This window comes from Lontra canadensis, unplaced genomic scaffold (genome assembly GCF_010015895.1).
Source record: "Lontra canadensis isolate GAN:19392208 unplaced genomic scaffold, GSC_riverotter_1.0 scaffold3, whole genome shotgun sequence".
In the NCBI taxonomy this organism is placed as follows: Eukaryota; Metazoa; Chordata; class Mammalia; order Carnivora; family Mustelidae; genus Lontra; species Lontra canadensis.
In genome coordinates, this window is record NW_022630997.1 from 18,545,066 (window position 1) to 18,557,766 (window position 12,701).

Genomic DNA, 12,701 nt, shown 5'->3' on the forward strand with positions numbered 1-12,701 from the left:
GAAGAATTTAAAAATAGAACAGTTGCAGGGATTGTACCCACCATCTTGGTTCTACCGTGCTCCTGCTGTGGTGCTCCCTGATGACACTCTGTCCTTCAGAACAGGTTGGCAGCATGTCGTCCGTGTTCTGCTCTAGCAGATCTGTGAAGCCCCTAAAATGATATTTGAAAAATTATGTATGTGTGTATTGGCCTTTTTCTAGGGAGAGAGTCCATAAATTTAGCTTCTGAACTGTGATGCTCCCCTTCCCTGATGAAAGGAGAGAAGTTTCATTTTCATTTAAAGAAACAAAACAAAACAAAAAAAAAAAACAGGGCTGGGACACCTGGCTGGCTCAGTGGTGGAGCATGCAATTCTGGGTCTCGAGGTTGTGAGTTTGAACCCCACACTGGGTGTAGAGATTATTTAACAATAAAAAAAATTTTTTTTAAAGATTTTATTTATTTATTTGACAGACAAAGCGAGAGAGGGAACACAAGCAGGTGGAAGGGGAGAAGGAGAAGCAGGCTTCCTGCCAAGCAGGAGCCGGATGTGGGGCTCGATCCCAGGACCCTGGGATCATGACCTGAGCCGAAGGCAGATGCCTAAGGACTGAGCCACCCAGTGCCCCTTAACAACAAAATCTTAAAAACAAAGAAACAAAAAAACAAGGTTGGAGCCCTGGAACCACATCTGCCAGTGGGCGTCCGGCTTTACAAATAGTGGTGGCTCTGATGGTGTGTGACGTTGGTCCTTGTGTCCTTGCCTGACTAGTTCACACACCTCAGTGCTGTCCAGGCGACTTCTGAAGATGACCTTGCTTTGGTAGCAGTGGGTACAGGGTCCAGATTTTACGTTTTCCATACAAAGGCAGCTTAGCCTCATGGCTAAGAGCTCAGACTTGGGAGTTACACTGCCTGCCTTGAAAGCCGGGACCCACTGCTGACTAGCTGTCTGACATTGAGAAGCTCTTCTAACTTCCCTCTGCATAACTGAATTAATATGAAGTGCTTAGAATACTGCCTGGCACATAGTGTTTACTCCTGATTATTTTTTTTTATTACTATTTAAAAATAAATTAGTTGCCCAACATATAGTACACCATTAGTTTCATATATGGTGTTCAGTAGTACATCAGTTGCGTATAACCCAGTGCTTATCACATCATGTGCCCTCCTTAGTGCCCGTCACCCAGTTACCCTGTTCTCCTCAACCTCCCCTCCAGCAACCCTCAGTTTGTTTCCCATAGTTAAGAGTCTCTTCATGGTTTGTCTTCCTCTGATGACTTCCCATTCAGTTTTCCCTCCCTTCCCCTATGATTCTCTGTACTGTTCCTTACATTCCACAAAGGAATGAAACCATACAATTGTCTTTCTCTGATTGACTTATACTCTCCAGTTCCATCCATGTCAAGGTAAATGGTAAGTATTCATCCCTTCTGATGGCTGATTAATACTCCATTGTATCTATAAACCACATCATCTTTAGCTAGTGTCTGTCCATGGACATCTTGGCTCTTTTTGTAGTTTGGCTATTGTGGACATTGCTGCTATCAACACTGGGGTGTGGGTGCCCCTTCAGATCACTACATTTGTATTTTTGGGATAAATGCCTAGTAGTGCAATTGTTGGGTGGGTAGCTCTGTTTTTAACTTCTTGGCAAACCTCCGTCTGTTTTTCAGAGTGTGACTGTACCAGCATTCCCACTAACAGTGTAGAAGGTTCCATTCTTGTTTCCTGTCTTGTTAATTTTAGCCATTCCAACTGGTCTGGGGTAGTATCTCACTGTGGTTTTGTTGTGTAATTCCCTGATGCTGAGTGATGTTGATCATTTTTTCATGTGTGTGTTGGCCATTTGGATGTTTTCTTTGGAGAAACATATGTTCCTGTCTTCTGCCCATTTCTTGATTGGATTATTTGTTCTTTGGGTGTTGAGTTTGATAAGTTCTTTGTAGATTTTGGATACTAGCTCTTTATCTGATATGTCATTTGCAAATAGCTTCCCCTATTTATTCTTTGGGTTATCTTTTGGTTGTTTCGTTTGTTGTGCAAAAGCTTTTTATCTTGATGAAGTCCCAGTAGTACATTTTTGCCTTTGTTTCCCTTGCTTTTGGAGACCTGACTAGCAAGAAGTTGCTGTGGCCGAGGTTGAAGAGGTTGCTGCCTGTGTTTTCCTCTAGGATTTTGATGGATTCCTTTTTCACATACAGATCTTTCATCCATTTTAATTCTATTTTTGTGTGTGGTATAAGGAAATGGTTCCATTTCATTCTTCTGCATGGGGCTGTCCAATTTTCCCAACACCATTTGTTGAAGAGGCTGTATTTTCCACTGGACATTCTTTCCTGCTTTGTTGAAAATTAGTTGACCATAGAGTTGGGGGTCCATTTCTGGGCTCTCTATTCTGTTCCATTGATCTGTGTGTCTGTTTTTGTTTGATGATGACAGCTTTGTAATAGAGCTTGAAGTCTGGCATTTTGATGCCACTGGCTTTGGTTTTTTTTTTTTTTTTTTTTTCCCCCAACATTCCTTTGGCTATTTGGGGTCTTTTCTGTTTCCATACAAATTTTAGGATTATTTGTTCCAGCTCTGTGAAGAGTGTTGATGGTATTTTGATAGGGGTTGCATTGAACATGTAGATTGGGTAGCATAGACATTTTAACAGTATTTATTCTTCTAATACGTGATCATGGAATGTTTTTCCATTTCTTTGTGTCTTCCTTGGTTTCTTTCATAAGTGTTCTGAAGTTTTTAGAATACAGATCTTTTACCTCTTTGGTTAGGTTTATTCCTAGGTCTCTGATGGTTTTTGGTGCAGTTGTTAATGGGATTGATTCCTTAATTTCTTTTCTTCTGTCTCACTGGTAGTGTATAGCAATGTAACTGACTTTTGTGCATTGATTTTATATCCTGCCACTTCACTGAACGCCTGTATGAGTTCTAGCAATTTTGGGGTGGAGTCTTTTGGGTTTTCTACATAAAGTATGGCATCTGCAAAGAGTGAGAGTTTGACTTACTCTTTGCCATTTTGAATGCCTTTTATTTCTTTTTGTTGTCTGATTGCTGAGACTAGGACTTCTAGTACTATGTTGAATTACAGTGGTAAGAGTGGGCATCTCTGTCGTGTTCCTGACTTTAGGGGGGAAGCTCTCAGTTTTGCCCCATTGAGAATGATACTCACCCTGGGCTTTTTGTATATCACTTTTATGATACTGAGATATGTTCCCTCTATACCTAAACTGTGGAGAGTTTTAATCAAGAAAGGATACTGTATTTTGTCAAATGCTTTTTGTCAAATGCTTTTTCTCCATCAGTTGAGAGAATCAAAGGTTCTTGTCCTTTCTTTTATTAATATGATGTATCACATTGATTGATTTGCAAATGTTAAACCATCCTTGCAGCCCAGGAATAAATCTCGCTTGTGGTGAGTAATCCTTTTAATGTACAGTTGGCTCCTACTGGCAAGTATCTTGGTGAGAATTTTGGCATCCATATTCATCAGGGATATTGGTCTGTAATTCTCCTTTTTGTTGGGCGCCTTTGTTTGGTTTCAAGGTAATGCTGGGCTCATAAAATGATTTGGAAGTTTGCCTTCCCTTTCCATTTTCTGAAACCGCTCCAGAAGAATAGGTATTAGTTCTTTAAATGTTTGGTAGGGGGAGTGCCTGGGTGGCTCAGTTGTTAAGCATCTGCTTTTGGCTCAGGTCATGGTCCCAGGGTCCTGGGATCAAGCCCCACATTGGGCTCCCTGCTCTGCGAGAGGTCTGCTTCTCCCTCTCCCACTCCTCCTGCTTGTGTTCTCTCTCTCTCTCGTTGTGTCTCTCTCTGTTAAATAAATAAATAAAATCTTGAATGAAAGAATGAGTGAACGAATGAATGTTTGGTAGAATTACCTGGGGAAGCTGTGTGGGCCTGGACTCATTTGTTGGGAGATTTTTGATCATTGCTTCAATTGCCTTGCTGGTTATGGGTCTGTTCAGGTTTTCTGTTTCTTCAGTTTTGGTAGTTTATATGTTTCCAGGAAAGCATCTATTTCTTCCATATTGCCTAATTTGTTGGCAGATAGTTGCTCCTATTATGTTGTTAACATTGTTGGTATTTCCTTCATGTTGGTCGTGATCTCTCCGCTTTCAGTCATGATTTTATTAATGGGTTCTCTCTCTCTCTGGATAGGGGTTTATTGGTCTTAACTAATTCTTTCAGAGAACTGGCTTCTAGATTCATTGATCTGTTCTGCTCTTCTTTTGGTTTCTCTTTCATCGATTTCTGCTGTAATCTGTATTATTTAAGCTTTATTTGCTGTCCTTTCTCCAGCTCCTTTAGGTGTATGGTTAGCTTGTGTATTTGAGATTTTTTTTTTTTAAGAAAGGCTTGTATGGCTATATACTCCTTAGAACCGCCTTTGCTATATCTCAAAGGTTTTGAAAGGTTGTGTTTCGTTTTCATTTGTTTCCATGAGTTTTTAAAATTCTTCAATTTCCTAGTTAACCCCTTCATTCTCTAGTCAGATGCCCTTTAATCCCAAATGTTTGAATTCCTTCCAGTTTGCCTCTTGTGATGGATTTCAAGTTTTAAAGCACTGTGGTCTGAAAACATGCAGGGAACAATCTCAGTCTTTAAGTACTGGTTGAGACCTGATTTGTGACCCAGTATGTGAACTATCCTGGAGCGTGTTCCATATATACTCAGTAAGAATGTGGATTCTTTTGCTTTAAGATGGAATGCTCTGTATATATGTGTCAAGTCCATCTGGTTCAGTGGGTCACTCAAATCCATTGTTTCCTTATTGATCTGTTCAGATGACCTGTCATTGCTGTGAGTGAGGTGTTGAAGTCCCCTACTATTACTGTATTATTAGCAGTGTGTTTCTTTAATTTAGTTATTAATTGGTTTATATATTTGGCTATTCCCAAGTTAGGAGCATAAATACTTAAAATTATTAGATCTTCTTGTTGGATACACTTTTTAAGTGATATAATGTCCCTCTTTATCCCTTACTACAGTCTTTGGTTTAAAATCTAATTTAGGTCTGATACGAAAATTGCTACCAGCTTTCTTTTGCTGTCCATTGGCATTATAAATGGTTCTCTGCCCCCTCACTTTCAATCTGGAGGTGTCTTTGGGCCTAAAATGAGTCTGTTGTAGATAGCATATGGATGGGTCTTGATTTTTCATCCAATCTGGTATTCTGTGTCTTTTGATTGGAGCAGTTAGCCCATTTACATTCAGACTAACCGTCAACAGATACGAATTTAGTTCCATTGTATTAGCTGTAAAGTCCCTGTTCTGTACATTGTTTCTGTTTCTTTCTGGTCTGTGTTACTTTGGGGCTCTCTACAGGATCCCCTTTAATATTTCTTGCAAGGCTGGTTTAGTGATCACAGATTCTTTTGTCTGTTTGTCCTGGAAGCTCTTTAACTCCATCCATTCTGAGTAACAGCTTTGCTGGATAAAGTGTTCTTGGCTGCATGTTTTTCCCACTTAGCACATTAAATATATCATGCCAGTCCTTTCTGGCCTGCCAGGTCTCTGTGGACAGGTCTGCTGCCAGTCTAATGTTTCTACCATTGTAGGTTAAGGAGCTCTTTCCTCAAGCTGTTTTCAGGGTTTTCTGTTTATCTCTGAAATTTGCAAGCTTCACTATTCTATATTGGGGTGTTGATCTGTTTTCATTGATTTTGCGAGCATTCTCTCTACCTCTCACACTTGAATGTTTCCTTCCCCACCTTAGGGGTGTTCTCAGCTATGATTTGCTCAAATACACCTTGTGTCCATCTCTCTCTCTTCTTCCTCTGGGACCCCAATAATTCTAATATTATTTGCTGATTTCTCAAAACCTACTCTCATAGTCTGTTAGTTGTTTTTCTCTCTTTTCCTCCATTTCTTGCCTTTCTATCATCTTGTCTTCATTGACTCTTCATTGACTCTCTTCTGCCTCATTTATCCTAGCTGTTATGAGATTTCAATTTAGACTGCATCTCAGAGCATTTTTAATTTCAGCCTAATTAGATTGTATTTCTACATGAAGAGATTCTCTAGTGTCTTTTATTCTTTTTTCAAGCCCAGCTAGTAATTTTATGTTCGTTATCCTGAGTTCCAGCTCTGATACTTTACTTATGTCCATACCAGTTAGATCTGTGGCAGAGTGTATTACCTCTGGTTTTTTCCTTCGTTGTGAATTCCCCCTTCTAGTCATTTTGCCCAGAGAAGAATGGATGAATGATAGAAAAAATTAAAAATATCAACCATGACCCAAACAAAATACACATTAGACAAATCCAAAGAGGTCAGAAACCAAAATGAAAAGAAAAATAAAAAAGGGTGGGGGGAGGGGAGAGAATATAATCTCCCAGGTGGAAAAACAGGGTGATCTACTTGGTCCTGGGTGTATTTTGGTCTGTTTGTTAGAAGACACTAAAATCCCAAAATTCTAAAGAAAACAAAACTTACAATAAAATTGAATACAGTGAAAGGATGCCAAAAATGAGGAGTATATATTTATAATATACAAGTGGAAAAATGAATGTTCCAAAAAATGATTTAAAACTAAAGAGTTGATAAAATAATAAAACTAGTCAAAAAGGAAAAAAGAAAAAAGGCAACTTCTAAACTGAAAGATAGAAGAATCATGAGAAGAAACCTTGAATTCTATATACTGTTTTCTCCTAGTGCTGGTTTTGCCTTTTTGTGTTCCTGGTAAACTTGGTATTAGCCTGATATTCCAGCTGCTCTCCTGGGGGCCGGGCCTGCTGTGCTAATTCTCAGGTGTCTGCCTGGGCCAAGTTACACTGCCCCTTGGCAGGGGGCCAGGCCCAATGTAAGCTGCTTCGGGTTCTTCTATGTGGCTTCTGTTCTCTAAAGCCTTTCCTGTCGCTTCAGAGGATGAAAATAAAAATGGCCGAGCCCCAATCTCCAGTCTCCAGCCCCAGAGCTGAAAGATTGCAGCCCTCTCTCTTAAGTAAATTCTCAGGGAAATGCCACCTTTACTTTTGTGTGCACCAGACTCTGCAGATACATGGTGCGCACAGCTGCACTGATCTTCCTGGGGGAGGTAGGAGGGTGGCCGGGGTCTGCTGCTTGTAGGGCCCCCAGATACAGAGCATTCACCCCATAGCATTGGTTCCTGGTTTATGGCAAACTGAGCTGACCACCCACTTCTGGGCTCACTGACCATAGTTGGTTTCCCAAGCATTGGAATGGCTCAGGCACCCCTTCTTTCTGTGACCCCCAGGGATCCTGAGACTAAACGGTCTCACCTCGGATTCTGCTCCTCTTGGTTACCTGAGCATCTTTCAGGCAGGGATGTCTCTCACTGGAGCAGATTTCTAAAAGTTCTGATTCTGGACTCCGGGGCTCTATCACTTCCCAGTAGCTGGCTTTTGGAGGCTCCCTCCCTTGCTGTGTATCTTTGATAAATGCCTTCTGATTCACTTTACACTTCCCACCTTTGCAAAAAGTGGTCACCTTTCTATTTGTAGAATTCCAGCAATTCTTTTCTTACATCTCAGGTTGAATTCATAGGTGTTCAGAATGATCTAGCTAAATTCAAGGGGCCAGATGAAACAAGGATTGCTACTCTTTGACCATCTTGCTTCTCTCTGCTCCTCTGATGACTAGGATTTTATTACCATATGAGTTTGGGCTGCTGTAACAAAATACTTGGGCTGGGTGGCTTCAACAACTGACATTTCTTTTTCTTTTTCTTTTTTTTTTTTAATTAAAAAATTTTTAAGATACTATCTATTTGACAGAGAGAGAGAGAGAGAGAGAGATCACAAGTAGGCAGTGAGGCAGCAGAGGGGGAGAGGGAAGCAGGCCCTCTGCTGAGCAGAGAACTCGATGCGTGGTTCATCCCATCATGATCCCCTGGGATCATGACCTGAGCCAAAGGCAGAGGCTTAACCCACTGAGCCACCCAGGTGCCCCAACAACAGGCATTACTTTCTCAGGGTTCTAGAGGCCGGGCAGTCTGAGATGGGGGTCCGTCATGGTCAGTTCTGGTGGGGGCTCTCTTCTGGTTTCCAGTTGGCTGCCTTCTTGCTGTGTCCTCCCATGCTGGGGGTAAGGGAGAGGGAGAGAGAGCACATGCACAACACATACCAGCTCTCTAGTCTCTTATAAGGGCCCTCCTGCCAACACACGGGCTCTACTTTCCAGGCATCACCCAGACCTCATTACCTGCCAGAGGCCCCAGCTCCTGATGCCATCACATTAGAGGTTAGGGTTTCAATCCAGAGTTTTGAAGGGACACAAACATCCAGTCCAAGACAGTTGCCCATTCCTTCAAATCAGTGGTGCTAATTAAGGGTGCTAATTATTTAGGCAAAAATCAGATAAAATTGTCTCATAGCTTTGCAGTAAACCAAAAATCTCTAGAGATTGTGGCATAAGGGAAGAATAGGCAGCCCCTTCCTGTTTCCTGCATGAGCATTTCTGCAGACATGTGGGATAGATCTCCTGCTTGTGTGTGAGTGTGAGTGAGGGACCTGAGAAGTGTCAGGTCACAGGGGCCTTGGCAGTGTCTCAGCCTGTAGGTTCATGGCACCTAGCGCTTACCCACTACCTCTAGCGTGGGGCCTTGGACAATGTTCTGTGACACGCAGACGTCAAAGAGAGTTTGCTGCTCCGTTTCTGGGGAGAAGCAAGCCTCCTTCCTTCCAGGGGTTAAGGAAGAGCTGAAGGAAGCCCTTCACACCAGTTTTTCATATCAGTGGAATGTTCTTAAGTCTGAGAGTTGTTTCAGAAGATGTCTCGGTGAAGGTAATATGCAAGCTTCCATTGGGAGGTAGTCCCAGATTAAAGTTTCCCATCAGGAGGAGCCATATTAAACTTCCTGGGGATTAGAAGTATTAATCAATTGAGCATACTTCCCTATGTTTCTGGATTGGATAAAAATAGTTCCTTTTGGGGCGCCTGGGTGGCTCAGTGGGTTAAAGCCTCTGCCTTTGGCTCAGGTCATGATCTCAGGGTCCTGGGATCGAGGCCTGCATTGGGCTTTCTGCTCAGTGGGGAGCCTGCTTCCCTCCCTCTCTCTCTCTGCCTGCCTCTCTGCCTACTTGTGATCTCTCTCTCTCTCTCTCTCTCTGTCAAATAAATAAATAAAATCTTTAAAAAAAAAAGTTCCTTTTATTTTGCTTCTTTGTGTTGGGGGAAAGAAGGAAAACGGCGAATGTCATGGAATCTCCGAACCCCTATTGCTGAGAGGATGCCGCCTCCTGTAAATCCTATTTCTTCTGGTTTTCAACAGCCGAGCAGGTGGAATATCTGGTCAACGAAAAGCACATCTACCTGCTGCCAAGTGGTCGGATCAACATGTGTGGCTTAACCACGAAAAATCTAGATTATGTGGCTACCTCCATCCATGAAGCGGTCACCAAAATCCAGTGAAGAAGCCACACCTGAACCAGCACCACCAAAGCGGCCCTCTGTCCCGTGTGTTCCCTGCCTGCGCCAGCCTCGCTCTGTGTGTTGTGAATAAGACTCAGGAGGACTGGAACCGGCTCTGGTGAGGTGGCCTCTGGTCAAGGCGGCCCCGCACAGGGCAACATCCCTTGTCAAGGAACGGGGGCCTGGGATCAGAGCCTCTTGGGAGGCCAGAGCAAATCAGGTTTTTATTTAAGAAGAATAAAAAGGTACTTTGATCATGAGATGTAGTTATCTTGCTCCCTCACTAGAAGCCACAATGTTGCCTCTGTCACTCCTGTGCTTCTGTGTATTGCTTGACTCTGCACAAAATCCTGCCCCAAAGATTAAGTTGTCTGAAGAGCCAACTGTGATTGTGAGTGTTGGCTGTGTCATTAAAACTTGTCATCTCCACCCAGAGTGTCTGTCTCCTGCTCTTTCTCTGTGGCTGTGTCCCTAACCTTAAGCTTTAGCTCTCTGGGGGCGGGCAAGGTAAGAGATAGCTTTACATCTCTCTCTCTCTCTCACACACACACACACACACACACAAACTGAAACAGAAGTTTTACACAACAGTATTTACCCTTGCTGTGAGCAGTGTGTTCTGATAGTTTCTGTCCTATTGGGTTCTGTTTCACTGAAGAAATGAATTGAGACCCGTGGAATTGATTTTGTGATCCACTCATGGGATGCAAGCCATAGTCTAAAAAGAATGCTCTAGAGGAATTTGCTAGTTGCTTAAGAAAAAGCTAGGAGGTGACAGTACCTTCAAGGGGCCAAAAGAAGTCTGAGACCGTAAAGCGGGGTGTAGCCCTCCCCAGCGTATACCTGCCCCACAAAGTCTTGGATCTTAGTATTTTATTTCTCTTGTTAGGGAGAATTTAATTTTTCTCTTGGGGGAAGACTTTGGTGGAAAAAAAAATGGTTAAAAGCACTTATTTAAACCAAAATGTCCCTACCAAAGTGCTAAAATACTTTTTTGTGTTTAAAAAAAAAAAAGCCCCAATCAAGGGTAATTTGGTCCTCCTTCTATCCTGACACATAGGCTGGTTTTCCCCCTTCGTGTTCTAGTCCCCTCCGTGCTCACGTGAAAAAAGCGTTTTGTGTTGGGTTTGGGGAGAGCTGGGCTTCGGGAGTTATTCAGATTTCTGCACCACAGTTGGTCTTCGTGGGGCCTCATACAGGTGCGCGCCGTGCACTCCGGAGGCAAGACTGTTCCTTAGATGGTCCGTCTCCTCAGACGGAGGGGTGCTCCCACCACCAGACTCTGCCACTTGCCGTGTAACCTTGAGCAAGCCACTTACTCACTCAGAGCCTGTTTAGAAACTAAACTTTGCAGGGTGGTTTTGAGACCGAAACAAGCAAACGTGTACCTAGCACAGTACTCAGGCACAGAAAGCCCTCACCAAAACAGCTGCTGCTGGGTAGCAAACTCTGAAGGCTCCTGGGAGTCCGTAGTTGTCCATAGGCCACCCATTGACCTTGACCTTGGTAGGGGTTTGAGAACCCCCTGGTAGGTATCAAATTCCAGCCTTCCTTCCACAAAGATTAGATGCCCAAACACACCTCAACCTGCCTGGTTCTTGCCTCCCGCTGGTATTGGTTGGCTTAACATTGACCCATATGCCTGACCCACTCCCCTGTGACTTTTCCAGCCTTTTGCTGGAAACCAAAGGAGTTGTGGCACTTTGGTTCCTCTCCAAAGGGTCTGGGGAAGCGAGGCAGTGCGCCCAGCACATTGCTTCAGGGGCGGGCCCCTGAGACCTTGAACTTGGAAGGTGCCCAGTCCAGTTCCTTTCCCATCACCTGGATTCAACAAATGCCAGCCCTTCTCGTTACTTTTTGTCCTCATTCACACTCTGGCTGCTCATTTGAGTTTTTTTTTTTTAATGCTAGCATTTGCTGCAGTAAAACCTTACCCATCTGGGGCCCAGAGTAGAACGCAAGGGCTTTACTGTAACTTTAACCGCAGCCTCACACCTGGCCTTGAGAACCTCACCTCCTCAGCAGGTGGGCCTCAGCTGAGATAATCTTCAATGTGAAACCACATCAGAACCTAGCTCTTCCAAGGTGAGAAAAACATTCCAGGAAAAGCATTTTCATTTTATTTAAAAATTATTTACAATTTATTAAGCCTTCATAAATGCTTTATTTTAAAATCCTCTTTTTTTTTTTTTTTAATTTTTTTAACCTGAAGAAAATCTCAGGGAACGGAGCAGGGAATGGGGAGAGGAGTGGTGACAGGCTCCTTTGGGGTTTTGCAAAGGGATGGATGTGACGCAGCAGCAGTGGCCTGAGCCCCATGGCCTGAGGGGTAATGATTAGCCAGGCAGGCACTGTCCGGCCAGTGGCCAGCAGGGCCAGAAGACTGCATGATGACAGTTCTTGCTGGAAACTCACTGTTGGCCGGTTTGGGTCTCAGGTGCCCAGCATGGAGGGGCTGACACTTGGCCTATTCCTATTAGGTAGGAGCAGGTGTTGGGGATGGGTGACAGCTAGGGGGTTCTCTAGGGGTCATGCACTGCTGAGCCTCAGGGAGAGTCAGGCACGGGGCGGAGAAGTCAATCATCCATTGCAGGAAAGGGCATCTCCAGCTGGAAAGTCCTTCCACGTGCTGTGGCCCTCCCATCTGCAGCACCTGCTCTGGTTGGTGGGGAAGAGGGGACAGAATTACGTGGGGGTATTGTGACGGTACCCTGGGGTGTGCCAAGGCTTTCCAAAGACCTTCACTTCTTGGCAGGTGCTAACTTTCCCAATTGATTCGATAAACACTGGAGAAGACCGCATGTCTCTCAAAGTCTGTCTCGGACTGGCCCCTATTCACTTCACTCTGCATTGAAGAAACTTTGGGGTGAAAGTTTCAGTAGTTAAAATAGTGGTTTTTAACCTTTTGTGGGTCTCAGACCTTTGAGAATCTCCTGAAAGCTTTAGCCCTCTGGACAAAACAGGTAAGAACACATACACTAAATTCTGACAGTATTAGGGGTTTCTCAGACCCTCTGAAGTCCAATGGTGGACCCACCTGGGGTGACTGACCCCCAAATTAAGAACCCCTGAGTTAAAGGTTCCTTTGGGTTAGCATTTTCTCTTGAGATGCAAATAACCCAGAGGAATTATCAGTCTCCCCCTCTCACCTTGTGATTACTGACTGAATGGGTGTGGGGGGTATGACATTAAAGGTTTTGGGGGAAGGCGAGGTAAGCCTGGATGGTATATCCCAGGGAAAGATTTGAGAATGGTTTTTGGAGATTGAGCAGGCAGAACGGGATCACTGGATCCCTGATAGAGGGAACTCAAGAGATGGGAGATAGAAAGGGAGAC

General features: G+C 43.7%; 1 protein-coding gene across 1 annotated transcript in view; it reads left to right on the top strand.

The window, feature by feature from the left end:
* GOT1 (glutamic-oxaloacetic transaminase 1) overlaps nt 1-9,800 on the top strand; it is a 31,989-nt gene extending 22,189 nt beyond the window's left edge. The window contains exon 9 of the mRNA XM_032882584.1: nt 9,226-9,800. Within this exon, the coding sequence (XP_032738475.1) occupies nt 9,226-9,365 (140 nt within the window). The 3' untranslated portion in view covers nt 9,366-9,800. The remainder of the gene's footprint in view (nt 1-9,225) is intronic.
* Nucleotides 9,801-12,701: the final 2,901 nt, after the last annotated feature.